Here is an 18,253-nt window from a genome sequence, read left to right as displayed (position 1 = left end):
CTAGAACTGAATAGTCTCCCCTCCAAAGCTCTTGGAAAATTCTGATCCTAGCATCCCATGCTGGTAATTTGGATAAGTTCTCACTGCTCTATCTCAGATGTAGTTCTGGCAATTTCAGTCCTCATCTGTCCCAAGTCCTGAGTTTGTTCATGTGTTGGCAACTCCATAACTTAGTTTTAGGCATTGTTCCACTGCATGTTTGCCCTGACAGTGCTACTGTAATTATTAAATCTGTCCCCTTTTTTATGAGTTTGACTACATAAATTTGTATCTGAAAACCTAATTATTTTCAGGTTTTTGAACACTGGAACAGTTTTGCAGATCCCCATCTGATAGCAATAAATAATGGCTGATCAACTTCATTTTAAAAGGGCATGCAGAGTTAAAAAGAATGAGGGGGAGCTTCTTATTTCCATTGCTTGAGGTCAAAGCCTTCTTTTGAGCAGACTGAATCTCAGTTTTGGTTAGTGGTTACTGTGGTTAGTGTGATACATGAGCCATTGCTGATCATTTTCAATCACACTACTGTAAGGAGACTTTGCCAGAGCCCTTCTTAGAACTTCCATAAAAAAATTAGATTTCTGCTTTCTGGCACAGCAGCTGTGTTTTACTGTGTCTTTTAATAAACCCACCAGTTTTAGAACCTCCTTAAGCTTCTCCTTGATAGTCATTAGATTTTCTTTGTACAGTTTAATTTAGTCAGGAACATTTATCACAAATGTCCTGGTGTGATTTGGCATTGAGAAGAACTTGATTTTAGTGATGACTTCAGCTTTTTTATAAACTGCACATATACCTAGTTATGTTAAGATCTAGTTGTTTTAAGATCTAGTTCTGTTAAGATATGTAATGTCTGGTTATCAGCATTCTGATTTGGGCCACAATCTCTGTTACTTTTCAAAATTCCAACAGCTCAGAACTCTTAGTCATGGCTAATGTTTTGTTTTGCTTTTCTAAAGCAAATATTACTTGGGCAGGCCCTAGTATTGTCTATAGCATGGGTATCCAGCTTGTACTAGATAAATCAGCTATGTACAGCCTAAAGAAATATATCATTTAGTCCCTGGCCCCTTTACATGTTTTCTCTTTTCCAGGATAAGCTGGTAGAAGTCTAATGTGAGACAGAAGGATTTCCCAGATGATGCTCTGGTCTAGGTCTCTACCTTCCTCAAGAGTCTCTTAGATTCTCTCTGTCATGTCATTTCATATGTGCATAATGAATGTAATTATTTTTTAGAAGTGTTCTGTAAATCCATTTTTGGTCAGCAAGGCCAGTGTTAATGAGGGTGCACAGTGGTTCGGTTCTGCACTTATGTAATAAATATGACATTCCTGGGAGGAGTGTACAGTACATCTGGAGAATGAGCAAACCAAGACCTCTCACTGCTCCTCTTTTAGGAGCAGGTGCTACATCTGCTCAGTGGTGACAGGGACATATACTCACATATACCCAAGAAGACAGCAGGGGAAGCAGGCAAAGAGCTCCATGAATGCCACCTTCTCAAAAAACCTACTTTTCTTGGAGTTATTCTTGCAAGAGTGGTAGGGGAATCACTCTGTTCTCACAAAAAACTTGAGTTTTACTACCCCATGACTCTTTGGGAAGGAAATATTGACCCAAACCTTTAGCAACCAAAATATATGAACTCTGTTATCAGTGTTGATTGTTCTGTTAAAGTTAAAAATGTAGATTTCCTTCCATGTTTACATTGAAAAATCCCCCCTTGCTTTAAAATTATTAAAATTATCAACCTAAAACTTAAAAGTTTTGTGCTTTTGCTCAGATATACATGTTCTAATGATTTGTGAGTGTCCCTGTGTAGGGTGGGAACATTTAATGCAAAGCCAATTTAAGAACTCTTCCTTCCTAAGTTTACCCACACCCAGATTTATTCAGCTACTGGAGCTGTACTGCTCATAGTTATTCCAGATTTCTGTGGCTTCACTACTGCACATGATTCCTTCATGTCATGGGATTTGGGGTATAAGTAAATGCAATACACAGATTATTCAGGGCAGCTTCAGAAGCTCTGTGGTGGCTGGGAGGTGGCCTCTACCTATATCCTCAAAAATTTGAGGTGACTGAGAGGGTAGGGGGCAGGTTGGATATTGATGAAACTATTAATCACAACTTGGATTTTTTTTTCCTGGTGTTTTTGGTCACCTTTTCAGGTATCACCATTTCCTATTAAGCCTACTGCTCTTGCATATGGCAGGTGCATTATTTCTCCTGAGTGTAAATAGGATCAACCTTCTAATCCTGCTATATTTTATATCCATATCTCAGAGCCATCTCCACATACAAATGAACAGAGTACCCATCTGTTTTTCAAAGTAAAACTATAAGACAGCTTTTACTCAAGCAATCAGGTCTCCCAGATATACACTATTACCATTTTTCATTGCATTAAGGTGATACATAGAGATGCCACCTGACAGTAGTATTCTTTTTTGTTACATTTACATAGTTCACAGCAAATAGTTTACACAGCACTTTTCTCTGCTGATAAAAACATGTAACAGAAAATACATCATATGCATTCTAAACACAGGTAACTAAAGGCTGAAATTCATACAAAACTCTTTAAAAATATTGATTAAATTTTTATTAATACTTAAAGAACTTTATTTGTTGTGAAGCAGCCCAGGTACCAAAGGGTGTTGGAAGCAGACATAGATTGTTTTTTACTGCTGATTTTTTTTAACTGTCTGCCTCCCCAGATTTGAAGGCTGTTTATCTCTGTTCTGTAAAAACAGAGCAGAAACAGAAAAGCTGTGGTAGCAGTAGGAAGAGAGAATCTAGACATGATTTCCTTTTCTCCTGAACTGACTCTTCCTTCTCCTGAGATACTGGGGAAACATTTTTACTTTTGAATAATAGGTGAAGTGGAGTGTGTGAAATGCTCTTCCTAAAAACAAATTCAGTGAACCTAGGGTAGTTTTTGAAAGGGAATTTATTACTCACTGAAGAATAACATCCTTTTACATATGTAGTAAGAAGCAGCAGAAATACAGACAGCAGTGTAAAAACTAAATCTTGTCCCATTCACTATGTGTGTTGTGGATGCATCTTCTGCTAATCTGTCTTCTGCTAATACAGCAGAAGACAGAGTTAAGGCTTGTGCAGTTTTTGTTTCTCCTTTGACAATCAGTGTTATGCAGATTTTTTTTTTTTTTTTTTACTGTGAATTGTTGTCTCAGAAAAAGCAGAATAAAATCCTTTAAATTATAAGGTCCATCTGCCTTGGCCACACTCTTTAATTGACTGATGATCTGTAACCCATACTACTGGCTTTTCTGAGTGGAAGTTTGTGTTATTTCTTTATCAGTACATTAACCTGTCCTGTTCCAGACACTGCTAATATTCTGCTTTACATGTGTCTAACAAAGGCTGCCTTCTGGAATGAGAGGTGTCTCAACACAAATTGCTGAAATTAAATTGCAGCATGTCCACTAACTCCCAACTGCTATGAAGGAGGCAGAACCCTCCTTTTCTCTCTAACACAATTTTCTTGGTTCCTGAAATCAGCTTTTATCTGATGCTAACTGTAGTAGTATAAATTCCAAGTCGGAAGTGGATCACAGCCAACTCTTCCACTTGTGCAGAAGATAAGTATGCCATTAACTATGTCTCCTAAAGTTATTTATCTCATGCAAGCAAATGAGTTCAAAGCCTTCCATTTACTGTTATATGATTGTAGATATCTGCTGTCAGGTCTTCACTGGCTAAAGCTGGGCTCTTGACAGGGACAGAAGCAGAGTTTGGAGTCCAGTATGGCCCACAAACACAGGTTGTCTGCAAAATAATATGGCAGCTGATAAAAAAAGTATGCCCTCTTTCTCTCTTTTTTTCCTCATATACAAAGCACAGTATCAACAGCAGCCCTCTCCTTTACAGGTATGTGTCCTCACATTGTGCTTTCTTCCATCAACTTCAGAGTTCTCAGAGACACAAGATGTACCAATATATAGAATACTCACGTTGGTTTGAGTTTATATCATATCATGGGAGAACTTCTTCATCTCTGTTTTTCCCATCACCTGTCTCTTTCAGACTTATTTCTCTTAGAGAATATGCAGGATATAGTACAAATATCAGCTTGATGCCATAACCAACCACAACATTCTCCAGAAAGTGCTTCAATTTCTTTTCCCATCACTTGGTCTCTGAACTTAGAAAGCTATGTTTTGGGGATTTTTATCAATTCCTTTATGCATCATCTTCCCTTCGGCTTCTGATGAGATTTCCAACTAGACTCCTCAGTGATGGGTAAATTGCTTCTGCACTGTGCTGCATTGACAAGAACAAGGCTTCAGCAGTGAATACTTACTGTGCATGCAGGCAAAAGAAGTGTTTTTTGCATTGGTGGCAGAGGTATGAGCGTTTTTACCATGAACTAAGACAGGCTGTGTTCACATGGTCAGATGATCCATAACAACTCACAGTCACACAGCACTGTACCTCAGCCCTACAGCCTAAGCCTCAAAACATTAAGCCTTAAGATGTTCCATATGGCAGAAAAATCCCCCATATATAACTATCCATGAACTAAGCTACCTGTTCTACTCCCCAGGCTGTTTCCATATACCCAGAGCTGTTCCTAGGCAGGTAATATTAGTCCCATTAAAGCTTGGTGTTCAAAGGAGCTTGCTACACCACGAAAATACTCCTGATGGCCTTGAAGGTAACTCCATGCCCTAAATCTTTCCATGTCTTGCTTTAACTTCAAATTAGCTTTAAATAGACCTTTGGTGCTCTAGCTTGCATGAATTATAGAATCATAGAATGGTTTGGGTTGGGAGGGACCTAAAAGATCACCTAGCTCCAACCCACCTGCTGTGGGCAGGGACCTCTTCCATCAGGTTGCTCAAAGCACAATTCAACCTTACCTTGAAGGGATCTGAAAACTTCTGTGGGCAACTTGTTCCACTGCCTGACCACTGTCATCCTAAAGAATTTCTTTCTAATATCCAAGCTGAATCTATTCTCTTTCAGTTTAAAGCCATCCCTCTTTGTCCTTTCACCACACACCCTTGTGACAAGCCCCTTTCCAGCCCCTTTATGTTCCAAAAGGCTGCAATAATGTCTCCCTGTAGCCTTTAACTTTTCCAGACTGAACAATCCCAATTTCTCCCAGCCTTTCCACTTAGGAGAGGTGCTCCATCACCCTAATCATCTTTATGGCCTTCATCTGAACCTGCTCCAACAAGTCTGAGTCCTTCTTGTGCTGAGGGCCCCAGAGCTGGATGCATCACTCCAGGTGGGGTCTCACAAACCCCACACAAGGAAACTTATGAATGTAAAGGAAAGGTTTACACAGAAGGTACCAAAAGGCCACAGAGAAATATATTTCTTGTAATTTTAGATATTGAAAAGAAGAATCTTTCTTATTTGTCTGCCTGCATACAGAGACTCCATAGGACAGAATTCTAAATAGCTTAATTCCCCAAATTTAAACCCACAATTAATGCTTTCCAGAAAGTTTCCAGAAATAGTAGCTAACTTTATTTGGCTCCAAATGTAACATTCTATGAAAAACGGTTTTTAGGACACCCATTATTCCAAATTCAGGATATTTTAATTTGGTTCAGATGGAGTCACTCAGAATTAATACATACTTTTGAAGATGATGGTATATATTGCACAAGAGCAGATGTGTCAAGGGGACCTATGTAATACATTTCTCAGCTGCCAGCAAGAGGATGTTAATGATGTGATGGTCAGCAACTACATTGTTTTAATGTAGCTGCTCAGGGATTTTTACCTGTAACATGGTAGGGACAACCATTATAATACTAAGCAAGAAAACTGCTTGAAATAACAGTAACAGTAACAATAATAGTATCACTTTAGGTATCTTTATTCCAAATGTTAGGAAAGGATAAGATCTTTTCTAGATCGCACATACACAAAAGATCTAGAATGTTTTATAACACATATCAGCACAAGATAAAATTAAGGTAAAATGTGTCAGGAGGAAAGAGCGTGCACAGAAACTAGCAAAATATTTCCCAGTTTCCAGACTTGAAAGTGGCAGAGAAGAACATGTGGCAATTACAGAACCACTTTTATTGCTTTAAAACAACACAGTTAAATTGGTTTGATATAAACATTGGAGCATATCTCAACTATGAGCAAAGCAGTGTACTCAATCATGTTACTTTTAATGGAAAGAGTCTTGAAAATAGATTGCGTAAGGAACATTTGTCATAATGGCTGGTCCAGCAAATCACGCAAGCACAACTAGATAAATAAGGTAATGTGTCCTGCCACTTGTAATTTAATCCTTCAGTGTATTCCATTAGAAGGATCTTAATTTTCATCTGAATGTCTCCGCCTTAACAAGAATGAGACTAGAGTTTGGCTGGAGCCCAGATCAATTTCATGCAATAACAACAGTAACCATCTCAAACTTCGCCTTTCCAGTAATTAAGCTATATAATATGTTAAAAAAAAAAAAAAAAAAAGGAAATACATAACAAGTGAACAACTTAATCTCTATCCTAAACTATACTTCGAAGCCTTTGTCTCAGGAGCCTTAAAAACGTGATCAGTGAAGAAATACAGCTTTTGAGGCAGTGGCTGTTTCAGATACAAAATGTTGGAAGAGATTAGTGAAATAGCTTTTACATTTTTCATGCTGATTCCACTGGAGATGTGCTGAAAGCCATAAAGATATGCTCCTTTCTCCAACTCATTTATTTCACATATACAATAATTTGCGGTCAATAAATCTAGGATGGATTTGCATGGTATGGCATTGGTGTGGCAAACAGAATATCCATAATGTGGTTGTGGTATTTTTATAATCAGTTTTGTAGTGTGATATTACTGGAGAGTATCATCAACCAGTGTTCAATATGAAACAAAGTTTTCCAAAGCAACACATGCTATGTACTAATTCATGTCATCAGAGATCCATCTTCTGGTCTGTGAGACACATCTTGTGTGCACACGGCTTTTATGGAGATGATAGCACGCAGAAATTTACTTTAACAGTTCTATAGCTGGGCACTCCAGATGGATAATTTTACCATAGCAGGACATCTTACCAAGAAGAAAATAATTCCTTCACAAGCCAGAGTTCTCCTGATTTTGCAAGATAAAACTTGTGGAAGGCCGGAAACTTCTGAGATCTTTAATGAGAAATTACAACTTAAAAATAACAACTGTAGTAGAAACTATTATCAAAGTATTAGTTTACTTCTTTCATGTGCTCATTTGTATGTTTAGTGTCTTATACAAAGCAGAATATTTAAATTAAGGAAGTAATTTCCTTAGAAATATATGTTACAGAAGAAGTCATTGAAATCCAATCCTTTAAAGAAATCAGAGTTTAATATTTGTTAAAAATAATTTACAGTTCAAATCTCATTATAAAGGTCTGCTTAAACATGAAACTTTGAGATTCTAGAAATCTTGGTCCTGGATCCAGCTGAGCTAGACAGTAGGCTTAAGTTTAAGCACAACCTTTAATTTTCAAGTGCTATCAGGTGTCAAGAAGGTAAGGTTTAGTTTATGCAGCATCTGATAACCAGCTTCCCTAGATACCTATTTTTCCCAGAGGTCCTTTCTTGAAGTTCGAAGTGCTCTAGAGAAGAAAACTTGGCTCTCCTTGATTCTGGATTGTGCTATCTGTCCTACTCTTTACAAAATTTCAACACACATGGGCACAGATCCAGCAAACCATGTGCGTAATTTGAAACCCATGAATAACTCCAGTTAAAGCTGCCAAAGACGGTAGGATGAACAGAGAAACCACTGAATTTCAGAGCAAAAATAAAGGATGAAACTGTATCCTCAAACATAAGACTGCAAACTTTAGATGGGTACTCACTCAGCACTTGTCAAGAAGGATGTTGCTTTTCAAGTTATTCACATAAATCATTATGGTATCTGAAATTCATTGAGCAATTCATGAGAAATATATTTGCATTTGATTTTCCTTTCCTTAAGCTTCTGTTTGTTGCAAGTTTTAACTCCTGTGGGAGACTGGACTGAACTATATATGTAATGTTTTCTTCTTCAACAAAATCATTAGACTTGTATCACCAAGCATTGGGCAGAAAGTGGAAATATTTTAAAGGTCAAATCATAAAACTGTAAAATCTGGAGGAATTTATGTCTAGGGAGTTATACCAAGTGTACCACTCCCTTGTATGAAAACTTAATTGATGTCACTTGGTTGAAGTTACTATCTCTTGAGACAAAATTTGATATGACGTTATGTAAGATATCAGAGTAAAAGGCATTTTTTGGATCAGATTTTAATCCCAGCTTGTGGAATCACAATAGGTCATTGTAAAAATGATTATTATATCACAACCAGAGGATTATGATGTCAGGTGGGGAATAAGTGCAGAAGCAGATAAATTCTTAGGAAACAACAGTGATTCTGTTTTAAAACACTGTCTTCAGAAAAAATGACCAGAAGAAAAAAAATACAGGGAAATAAACTGCACAGAAGAGTGCTTGTTTCCAAATAAGATATTTCATAAGTTTTCCATAAGGTGACAGCTGCTTTTTCAAGCACCACACTCTGCTCTCCATTACATCAGTGTGAATCCAGAGGAACTGCATTTGAATTGTTTTGCTAGGGACTGACATCAGGGTAACTGACAGTAAAATTTGGCTTTAATACATTTTCTCAGAAATAGAACCCATTTATTCCCTTCAAAATAGAGACAGCAGAATTACCACACATCACATGATGTCATGTATCGTTCAACACTTTGGAAGAAAAATGGGAAGCAAGATTAATTTGAAGTATGGAGTGCTGGTTTTTTTTCCTGCTATCCTTCCAAATTTCACAATTTATTGTGAAAGCCCCTGTTGCTGAAGCATGAAAAAGACCTTTTGGGCACAAGGCAGCTCTCCTAACAGTTAGGTCTGCCACCACAATAAAACTTCAAGTACACTAATTCTAGGCTCGGGCACACTGTTCCCTGATAGCCACATCACAGAAGTAGTTTCAAGGCTCTTTATCAGCAGCTAAAAGGGTGTGTTCAGAACAAAATTGTCATTGGCAAACTTAAGTCTGACGTAGAACATTGCTGCAAATGGGTAAAGACTGAGTTTTTGCATGCATCACATTTTGCAGTTTCATGTAAAGTAACCTTCCTGGAGTGACAGTGTTTTCCTTAACTTTGTCCTGTGGTGGAGGGGAAGAGAAGCAGAGGGAGGTTTCAGTCATTAAAGCAAATGACAAGTAACTTCAGAGATTAAGAACTCACACACCAACCTGCTGCCTTCATTTGTATTCAACAGATGCCTCGATTTTTTCCCCCTCACTGCCTAGTCTGTGCTGATCAGTATAAACAATGGAATTTTGGTCTTTATGAACATATTTTTGTTCTGTTTCACTTGAAAGTAGAGACAAGCATTAAAAAAATAAAATTAAAAAAAAGAAGAAAAACAACCTTTATAGACACATTTATAATTTAAAATATTGATAGGTAAAATTTTAAGAAATAATTAAGATATATAAGAATTTAGCTGAGAGATTCGTAAAACTAGTGCATGATAAGATTTAAACAGAAATAAAAAAAAAAAAAAAACCAGAAAAAAAGAAAACCTGAGGGATTAATCTGTGAGATTTTGTAAAATGCCAGGGGAAATGAAAATGGCTAATTATGCTAATTATGTTCTGCTACCAATATAGAGCATGTATTGTCTTTATGTGTATATATATAGATACATAGTACCTATATGAGTCCAGCCTTTTTCCAGGACTATTCCAGTATAATGTATCTTTTAATTAAACTACTTTGCATGCACAGAGAAACTAGCTTATTAGTATATTTTTTTTTCCTTCCTAGTCTGATCACAAGTCACTAGGGTGTTGCTAAGTAGCTAGTTCTGGTTCAGAATTAAGAATTTCCACTGTTGTGGGAAATATTTACTGACATTACCAGCATCTTTGTCTTTCCTTCCCCTCAGTTACAGGGAACAGAGAAGGCTCTGAGAGAGCAAAAAGAAGTTACACAGTGTCAGTAGGTCTCCATTATCATACAATCTCCAACAAGGTGTCAGGCTGGCTTGGTGCAGTGCTCCTCCCTGCATCTGGCCATATGTTCCCTTTCCTTTGCCACTTTTACACCTCTGCCACTACTGTCTGTCCCCAGTCACAGGGTGAGATGCTCCAGGGAGTTCTGAGCAGCTTCATATCCTGCCTAGAGAGAAAAGAGGGAAGGGGGATTGCAACTGTTCAGACCTGGGTTTGACTACACTTTCTCCAGGACTAAGTACTGGTGTGAAAATCCTCATTGTAGAGTCAGGGATGTTTGTTTTACTACCTGATGCTCTTTGTAGTTATTCTCTCTGTGCACATACAATTGTCACAGTACCAAAGTATTTGAAGTATTTCTAGAATTCCTGAGAAACAGAAACCAAGTTGGGTTTCCAGTTATTTTCCTAGAAAATTGTTCTAATGGTATATTTATGTGCATATGTCCAACCTATGTTTGGATTTCCACAAACAAGATTTATGTTGCTGACTAGTTCAGCTCTATCCTAACTTTGTTTTGGATTTCAACACTTCAGGAGAGAGAAGGAATCTTTCTTTCCAATGTCCATATTTACCTACCTAAAATATCATGAAGTCTGATGTCAGCAAATAGAAAAATAATGTATTGTAAAGATTTTCTGAAACAGTTACAAATACAATCTAGAGAAGGGATAAAGTTCCCCTCCCCTGCTGAAATCTCTATTCACTGGGGATTCAGAAAGGGAAAGAGAGAGTTAGTTAATGCTTTCTTAGAGCTTGCTTTTCTTTGAATTCCCCTCTCTGCTCTTCTAGCACACATTTGTACATATTGCTGACTCTAAAGGCATTCCCAGAGGTCAAATTATTGAAAGCTCAAGCAAGTTTTCCTAAGCTATCACAGTTTACTTACCATTCCCAGTTTCCACAGGCTATCTGAGCAGTGATTAAATACCTATCAGTTTTGGAATCAGCAGCCATAAACTGACTTTTTAGCCCCTATGTTTGCGTGATATTGTTTGATCTTCCAAAGACAATTTGCACCCACACAGATTCAACAGAATCTGACTTGTAGTTAGTCTATGTAAAAAAGCATCTCCATTAAAAAGTTTTCCAGTCTAGAAAGTCAAATAGGGAATATATATGAAGATGACAGTTGGTAGAATATATATGAAAATGACCCAACATTTTTGTTGGCTTTGAATCTTTCTTATATACTAATGAACCACTAAGCTCAAGTAGAAAAAAAAATAGAAGAAAGGTCCAGAAAAGAATTATGATCATAACAAATGCTGCACACGCTTTCAGTTTGTGGTTTGCTGCAATTCACCTGGACTACTTAAAAGCCTGTGATGAATGTGTGGCACAAAAGATAGCATTGTGTCTTTCAAGCCTTTGACAGTTGGCACGAAATGTTACTAAGCAAAATTACATAGGGCCAAAAGGTTGGCCCTGATGGATCCCAGGTACAATAGAACAGGGGATTTTCTGTATACGGAGTGATAAGGAGGGACTTTTAGGGCTGACAGGAATGACTTGCACGCTATGACAAATGAAGAGGTAAGGATGTGGCTGTTGATATGGTACGCGAGAAATGCGGCATCGATTTCTTGTCGCGCTAACGTCTCAGTGTGCAGCCTTGAGGAAATCCCTTAGGATCAGGCCTTGAAAGGTACACAGGGGCCTGAAGATGCAAATCAGAACATAAGATAACTTTCAAAGACAAGCAGAAAATCCTGACCTGATCTACGTCTTATTTTTCTGATCATAGTGGTTTGTTGGGATTTTTCTTCAGGAAAATATTTTATGTGTCGTCAGCTGTTCCAATTTGGAAAGAAAGTAAGTGATAAAAGCCAGAATTGGATTTGAAGGCCAAAGTAGCTGAATGTGTGTGTAATAGACCTTGCAAGTTGTCTCTACAGCCAGTAGTGGAGAAAAGGACAGAACTGGTTTATAATCTCTCTTTTCAGAGATCCACCTATCATTAAATCTGTTGGGACAGAGGAGGAAGTGATTCTGCATCTGGTCATTTGGGAGGAGACCTTCCAGCTTGATTAGACTTCCCCCAGCAAGCTGCTGTTCCTTTGGTTTTTCCTTTCCCTTTTCCCTTCCCCTCAATTTTGCTTGCTTGAATTGGCTTTTTTTTTTCTGAAGAATTAGAACATCAAATATTTCTCTGCATTTCCCTCATCTCCTGTAAAAAAAACATATGTCCAGTATTTCCTCAGCAAAGGCCCAACAGCCAATAAACATAGGAAATTAGAGGGACAGAAGTGTCTGTGCTTGGAAGTTAAAAGACTTGGAAGTTTTATTCAATTTGCATGAGTACCCTGGAGTTAATCCATTGAAAACAGAAGCTACTGACCCATACCAGGAATTGGGGAAAATTAACTTTTTGTAACTCTTATTAAAGTCACATGCCTGGCACTGAGCTGTTAAGGTGAATTTCTTGCCATAGCTCTGGGTATCACAGGTGCTGTACATCTGTGTCTGAGATGAATATCAGGCAGCAGAAGCCAAGGGAACAGAAAAAACTTTAGGTTTGAAGAGCAATCTGAAAATGTTGCTGTTCAGACAGGCATGTAACCTGTCTACAGAACAGGATGCAAAGAAAATTTTTGAAGAATTTAATGAGGTGTTTAATAGACCTGAATGCATTGTGAATAAAACACATCATACTGATACAGATCCCATAATGCTGCCAAAAGGACTAGCATCACACAGAGTACAGTCTCATTAGTCCTGAGAAATGAAGGAAAAGTTGATTGTGACAAGATGGTAAGATGCAGTGTTGTTGAGAGAAAGCAGACACTGACTGGTGTGGTTAGCAACCCAATCACATTCAATTATAAGAAATGGTATGGATTTATGTAGATTCAGGAGATTTGAATAAGGCTACCAAATGCAACGTAGCCCAAGGGAGAGCTGGGAAAAGACATGTCTAGACTTCCAAAAGCAAGAATATTTCCAGATCTAAATGCAAGCCTGTGATTTTGGCAACTCCAGTTTGACAAAATTTTAAACTCTACACCTGCACATCTCTTTTTGCTGCTGCATTTTTAAATAACTTTGCTCTGTGATTGCTTCAGAACTCAAAAAGTGGCACTCGACAGAATTTTAAATCCCCTAAAAAGCAGGTGTAAACAAATACTTCTAACCGCTTGAGCTAATGTGATAATCATCAACACTGTAAAAATAATAGCTGATATCCAGTTCAGCAGGTCTGGCTATCAGAAGCATTTTTCTTCCTTGTATAGGCCTTTTATAGGTTTCCCTTTTTTTTTTTTTTTTTTTTCTTCCATGAGAAAAAGAGAACAACTGTGTCAGCAATAAGCTTTATTTTTTAAACAGACTCCAGGTTTAGATTCCTGTCTTACACAGGTAAAGGACTTGAACTGTAGAGGTAGAGCTTCATGACATGTTTCCTTCAGGAGAGAGGCCAACATTCAAAGTTCCTCTGCATTGTTGCTTTTCCCCAGTGCCATTTGATGATCCTCTTTACTCCATTAGCAGGTGCATGAACTGCCACTGTGTGAAAAACAACCACTTTCATATGCCCCAAAGGATTATTTCTAGATATTCTCTTTCACCATGTTTCTAGTATGTTCCCACAATAAGAGTGGCAGCCTGTGATATAAGGGTAAAATGCAGTAGATGATGTCTGGACAGTCTTACAGGAGATTTGCTTCTGAAGTGATTAGGTTGTGACACTGCATTCTGAGCCTCTCACACATTACATGAAAAATGTACTTAAAATTGTTTTCTAGACTAAGCCTCCTTCTGGACCAATAATGATGCAGTTATTTGAAAGCACTTTCAGAGTATCATTATATCTACAACTGGAGAATTTCAAGGGACCCTTTGCAGAACTGTAAACATTCTGCTTATCACGCAATTCACCTGCTACAGACAAAAATAGCAGGGTGTGTAGCTGAGTTAAGATTTCACATTTCCTGCATGAGTGTGCTCCCTAAGGAGGTTCTCAGCAATCAGATCCAGAATGAAAAGTTTTGGGTTTTTTTTTTCTCTGATTTTAGCCAGAAATTGCACACTCGACCCAAGAAATCTTTGTCTCAAAGATTACTGGATTAGTACCAAGTGTCAAAACCGGATTTTGGTAATTCCTGCGTAGTTTTGAGAAGGACCTGATCACATCCATATAAACAAGTAATGACTCATCCAAAACACAGGAAACAATCCTGAAAACAGAAGTACATTTCTAAAGCACACTAACGACTTTCTTAGAGCAGTTAAGCTTTCAAGAGCTTCTAAGCATAAAAATCACAGCAAGCAGCAGGGTTTGAAGTAATCATGAGTCAAGTAATACTATTTCTGAGTAATGAGAAGCACCAAACGATGCCAACTTGCAAGCGATTGTTAGAGTAATTCTGCATGGATGGTCAACAGTGAAAGCCCAGAACCATCCAAGCAAACCTTTTTGTGAGAAAAGTGAAGTTGCTGCACATATTGGAAGGTGGCATAAAAACCCCTCCAAATCATAATGCAACACAGCCCGAGAGCAGAAATGTTAAACAGAGCCCACAAGGGCCTATCTGGGGTTTGAAACATAAAACACTATATAGAATGTCTTATAAATACCATTACAGAAAATAAAATCTGCAACAAATATGAGAAAAGATGCAGAAGAATAGTTATTTCTTTTGAACTTGTTTCCCAATAATGGAAAAATTCATTAAGCTAATAACTGTGGTCTTCATTCCTTCAGGCAATAAGGGTATTATCTGAAGAACTGAGAAAGTTTGGATTTTACGTTTCTGCCTCTCTCTAAATTCAGCAGCTAGATCTCTTTCAAAAGACCAAAGAAAAAAGGTGAATAGATTGTTATTTGAAAGTGAGTTGTTGCCCACCCTAAATTTCCAGAGTTGACGTTTCTGGCACTGGCTGTAAGAGCATTGGCCAAATGATTCCTTCCAAGCAGAGCCCAGCTTTGCCTTGGCAGAAGCACCATATGGCAATGGGTGCCTTTGAGATATAAAGCCTCTTCAAGCACCACTGAAGTGCTGCCATTGCCCCTCTCCTTATAAGGGGGTGTAGCATATGCTCTCCTGACTAGCTGATTAGCACTACTTAGAGCTAAATAGCAGAAGGATCAGGTTTTACCCTTTTCTATGTCTTTGGACTGTCATATCCCACACAGGAAGGCAAAAAGTGAGTGGTCTCTCACATGAAGGATAAAAAAAGTCTCTCTCATCTCTCGTTATATAATGCTATATTATAGTTCTCAGATGCAATCTTGGATGAGTTAGTACTCATTATATCTAATCCTTATGTTTTCTGGGGAAAATATATATTGACTGTGGATGTGGTTCATTTGATTGATGTAAAATCGTCTGGAGTGTTACACTTTCATTCTACATGAGAAAGATAGGTTTTTAGCTTTGTGCTATCTTATAAGAAAAAAAAAAGAAGTAGCTGTGCCTTCTTTATGCAACTAGAAGTAAATTGAGTGTAACAACATCATTGTAAAATGATGTGCTTTATAAAGTCCTGAATATGGTGCATCTTTTGTGTTTTGTTTCTAATTGTTTGCTCAATACAAAAGGATAATTCATTAGGCCAATTCTCCAAATAATCTCAAAGTGACATGAATTCCTTTGCAGAGTGAATGTCTGTAGCAAGTAATCCATGGAAAACAGACAGGCGTCTCTTGTCATTTTGGAGCTCTAATCCACTGCCTGGAGCATGAAAATGCTCAGGATAACAAGTGTGGGAATGACCAAAATCAACATTATTTTTTTATTTTCTTTTCTTAACAATGCTGCTGATCAATAGAATTGCTGAATCTGGCAGATACAATGCCACGGGATTAATGAATTAAGCTCAGGAAGCAGAAGAATTTGTTAAAAAGGAGAGGGAAAAAGCCCCTTCTTTTCCACTGGTGTGTGAATATCAAGCAATGAAAGCAGCAATGACAGAATTTTAGCCCTTGTTTTACCATAGTACCAAGCCTTGTTCTGCACGAGTCTTTACATTTTAATTAGAACCATACTGACACCCGCTTTTTCAACTATGAACTTCACTTCTAAATTGAAAACTATTTCCTGAATGCTGATTTAGTAGCTAGGTCTGAACACAGAGGAGAGATTCTGGGTTTGTGTAATTCAGTGTGTAGTGTGGTCACCATCAGAGGGACTAGATAACTGGTTTTTAAACCACAGTAAACAGTGGTAAAAGGAAGGAAAAGACTCTCACTGGAATGCCATAGACTCTGTCACCATAAAGCACTCTCATGCTCTGGAAAACCACAGAATGAAATACAGAGGGGTCATCACACTTCTTTGACAATGTGAGTGTTTTACAAAGGTCGATTGCCAGCGCTCCTGTCAATACTGCATTAGGAGTGTAACACAGGGTACATATCTACGTAAGACATTACATTCCAAAATACACATTACATTGATATTCAGCACAGCATGGAGATTTTAATAAACCATCACTCACTCAAAGGGGTTTGTTCAGATATGTGGGAGAGCTTGAGTTTGCTTATATGTTCGTATTTACACATCTTTAAAGACCTCCGGGGATTTCGTGTGTCCTTTTGTCTAAACAAACAAACAAACAAACAAAATTCTTTATCTAGTTCCATTGAACAAAAATATATTATAATAAACACACATTCTTAGAAATTGGAAGGTTTGGAACCTGGTTTCAACTTGTAAGAACACTTCAGAGAATACTCCTGGGTAATTTATGAGCCCCTACAGACCTGTCCATGTCTTGAACGGATTGTTGAAGTGGGCTTTACCAGGAATTTCTTTTCCTGAATTGGAGCAGTGCTGGAGGTGGGGAAGGAGGGAGGGTTAGAGCAACCTTCCCTAACAAGGCTTTAAAAGCTTCAGCGGTAAAGTTATGCTGATGGGAGACTTTGTTACTTGTTTTTAAATGGGAACAACCCGAAGAGGATTACGCTATGGGCAAGAGCTGTTATTTATGTGGGTGGCAACGTCGTGGGCTGTGTTGTGCTGTTGGTGTTTTTAAAGTGGGACGTGCATCTTTTAATGAGAACTGTAAAATGGCTTGAAAAAAAAAAGAAAAAAAAAAAAGAAAAAAAAAAAAACACCAAAAAAAACCCAAAAAAGCGAACCCGAACAACCAACCAAACTAACCCCAACAAACCCAAACCAAGCAAAACCAAACCCAACAACCTGGACAATGACATGAAACAGCCGGTGAAATGTCTAGCTCCGTGCCTTCCCCAAGCGCGGCGGAGCGGAGGTTTCTGTTCTCTCATCTCTGCCGCGATGTGCTGCCTTTTTTTTTTTTCCCTCTGCTTTTTTTTTTTTTTTTTTTTTAGCTCCTTGCATGTGCTGTGACAGCCGGGGAAGGGGGGTGGGGGTCGCCCCTGCCGGCGCTGCCATTGTCAGGCGCTCCGGGAGCGCGGGCAGCGCCGTGTGCCGCCCCCGCCGCCGGGACCCGCCCGCCGCGCGGGGAGCGGAGCGGGCCCGCCCCGGCCCGGCCCGGCCCGGCCCGGCCCCTGCCCCCGGCCCGCGCCGCCGCCGCCGCCCGCAGCATGCCGCCCCCCCGCCGCACGCCGCTCGGGGGCTGCCTCCCTTTCCGGCCCGCGGCGTGTGCGTGAGAGGGGCTCCAAGTTGCCCCGGCGGCGGCGGCGGCGAGCGGGGGGCCGGGGCGGCGGCGGCGGCGGCGGGGCGCGGCGGGCGCGGAGCGGAGCCCACCCCCATCACCTGTTACCTCCGCTCCCCAGGTTGCCTGAAGTTCCCCGGCGGCGCCCGGCAGGACGGAGAGCGCCACGGCTGCGGCTGGCGGGGACCCTACAGTGGCTGCTGCAGCATGGGCTGGCTCAGGGGGATTGCCTTGCTTTCCTTGGGAGTATTACTAGCAGGAAGAGTCAACTGCCAGCATGTGAAGAATAATGTGCCAAGGCTCAAATTATCGTATAAAGGTAAGTCTGTTGTTCTCTCTTATTCTCGGTTTTCCTCCGAACCTCTTTTCTCCTTGCCCCGTCGCTCCCTCCCTCCTCACCTTCCTCGCTGCTTCTCCGTATCTTCCAAAGGGGAAATTGACATTAGGAGAAATTTCTGCAAACATTTACTTGAAAAGCCCCTCCGTGCTGCGATCGGTACCAGGCAGTTTAAACCCAGACAAAGAAGAGTTAGTTGCGATTGCAGACGAGGACTCCGGATCGTGCTGATCGCTGTTAGAGCATTTTTCAGTCTTGTGCTATTTCACCGGACTTTACTCTTCAAAGCCATGAGTCGCGTTTGGCCACCCAGCTCATCTCCCCCGTGCTG

General features: G+C 39.4%; 1 protein-coding gene across 3 annotated transcripts in view; it reads left to right on the top strand.

The window, feature by feature from the left end:
* The window catches only part of SEMA3A (semaphorin 3A), a 237,311-nt gene that overhangs the window by 54,340 nt on the left and 164,718 nt on the right, over positions 1-18,253 (top strand). Inside the window, exons 1-2 of one of the 3 annotated variants that reach the window (XM_063396992.1) lie at positions 17,083-17,219; positions 17,707-17,904. In XM_063396992.1, coding sequence (XP_063253062.1) covers positions 17,162-17,219; positions 17,707-17,904 — 256 coding nt within the window. In that variant the 5' untranslated portion in view covers positions 17,083-17,161. Of the gene's footprint in view, positions 1-17,082; positions 17,220-17,275; positions 17,905-18,253 lie in introns of those variants that run through there. The other 2 variants (XM_063396993.1, XM_063396991.1) reach the window with 2 other exon arrangements.

The sequence above is a fragment of the Prinia subflava genome, chromosome 4 (assembly GCF_021018805.1).
Source record: "Prinia subflava isolate CZ2003 ecotype Zambia chromosome 4, Cam_Psub_1.2, whole genome shotgun sequence".
Lineage (NCBI taxonomy): Eukaryota > Metazoa > Chordata > Aves > Passeriformes > Cisticolidae > Prinia > Prinia subflava.
This window is presented reverse-complemented; position numbering and strand designations above follow the sequence as displayed.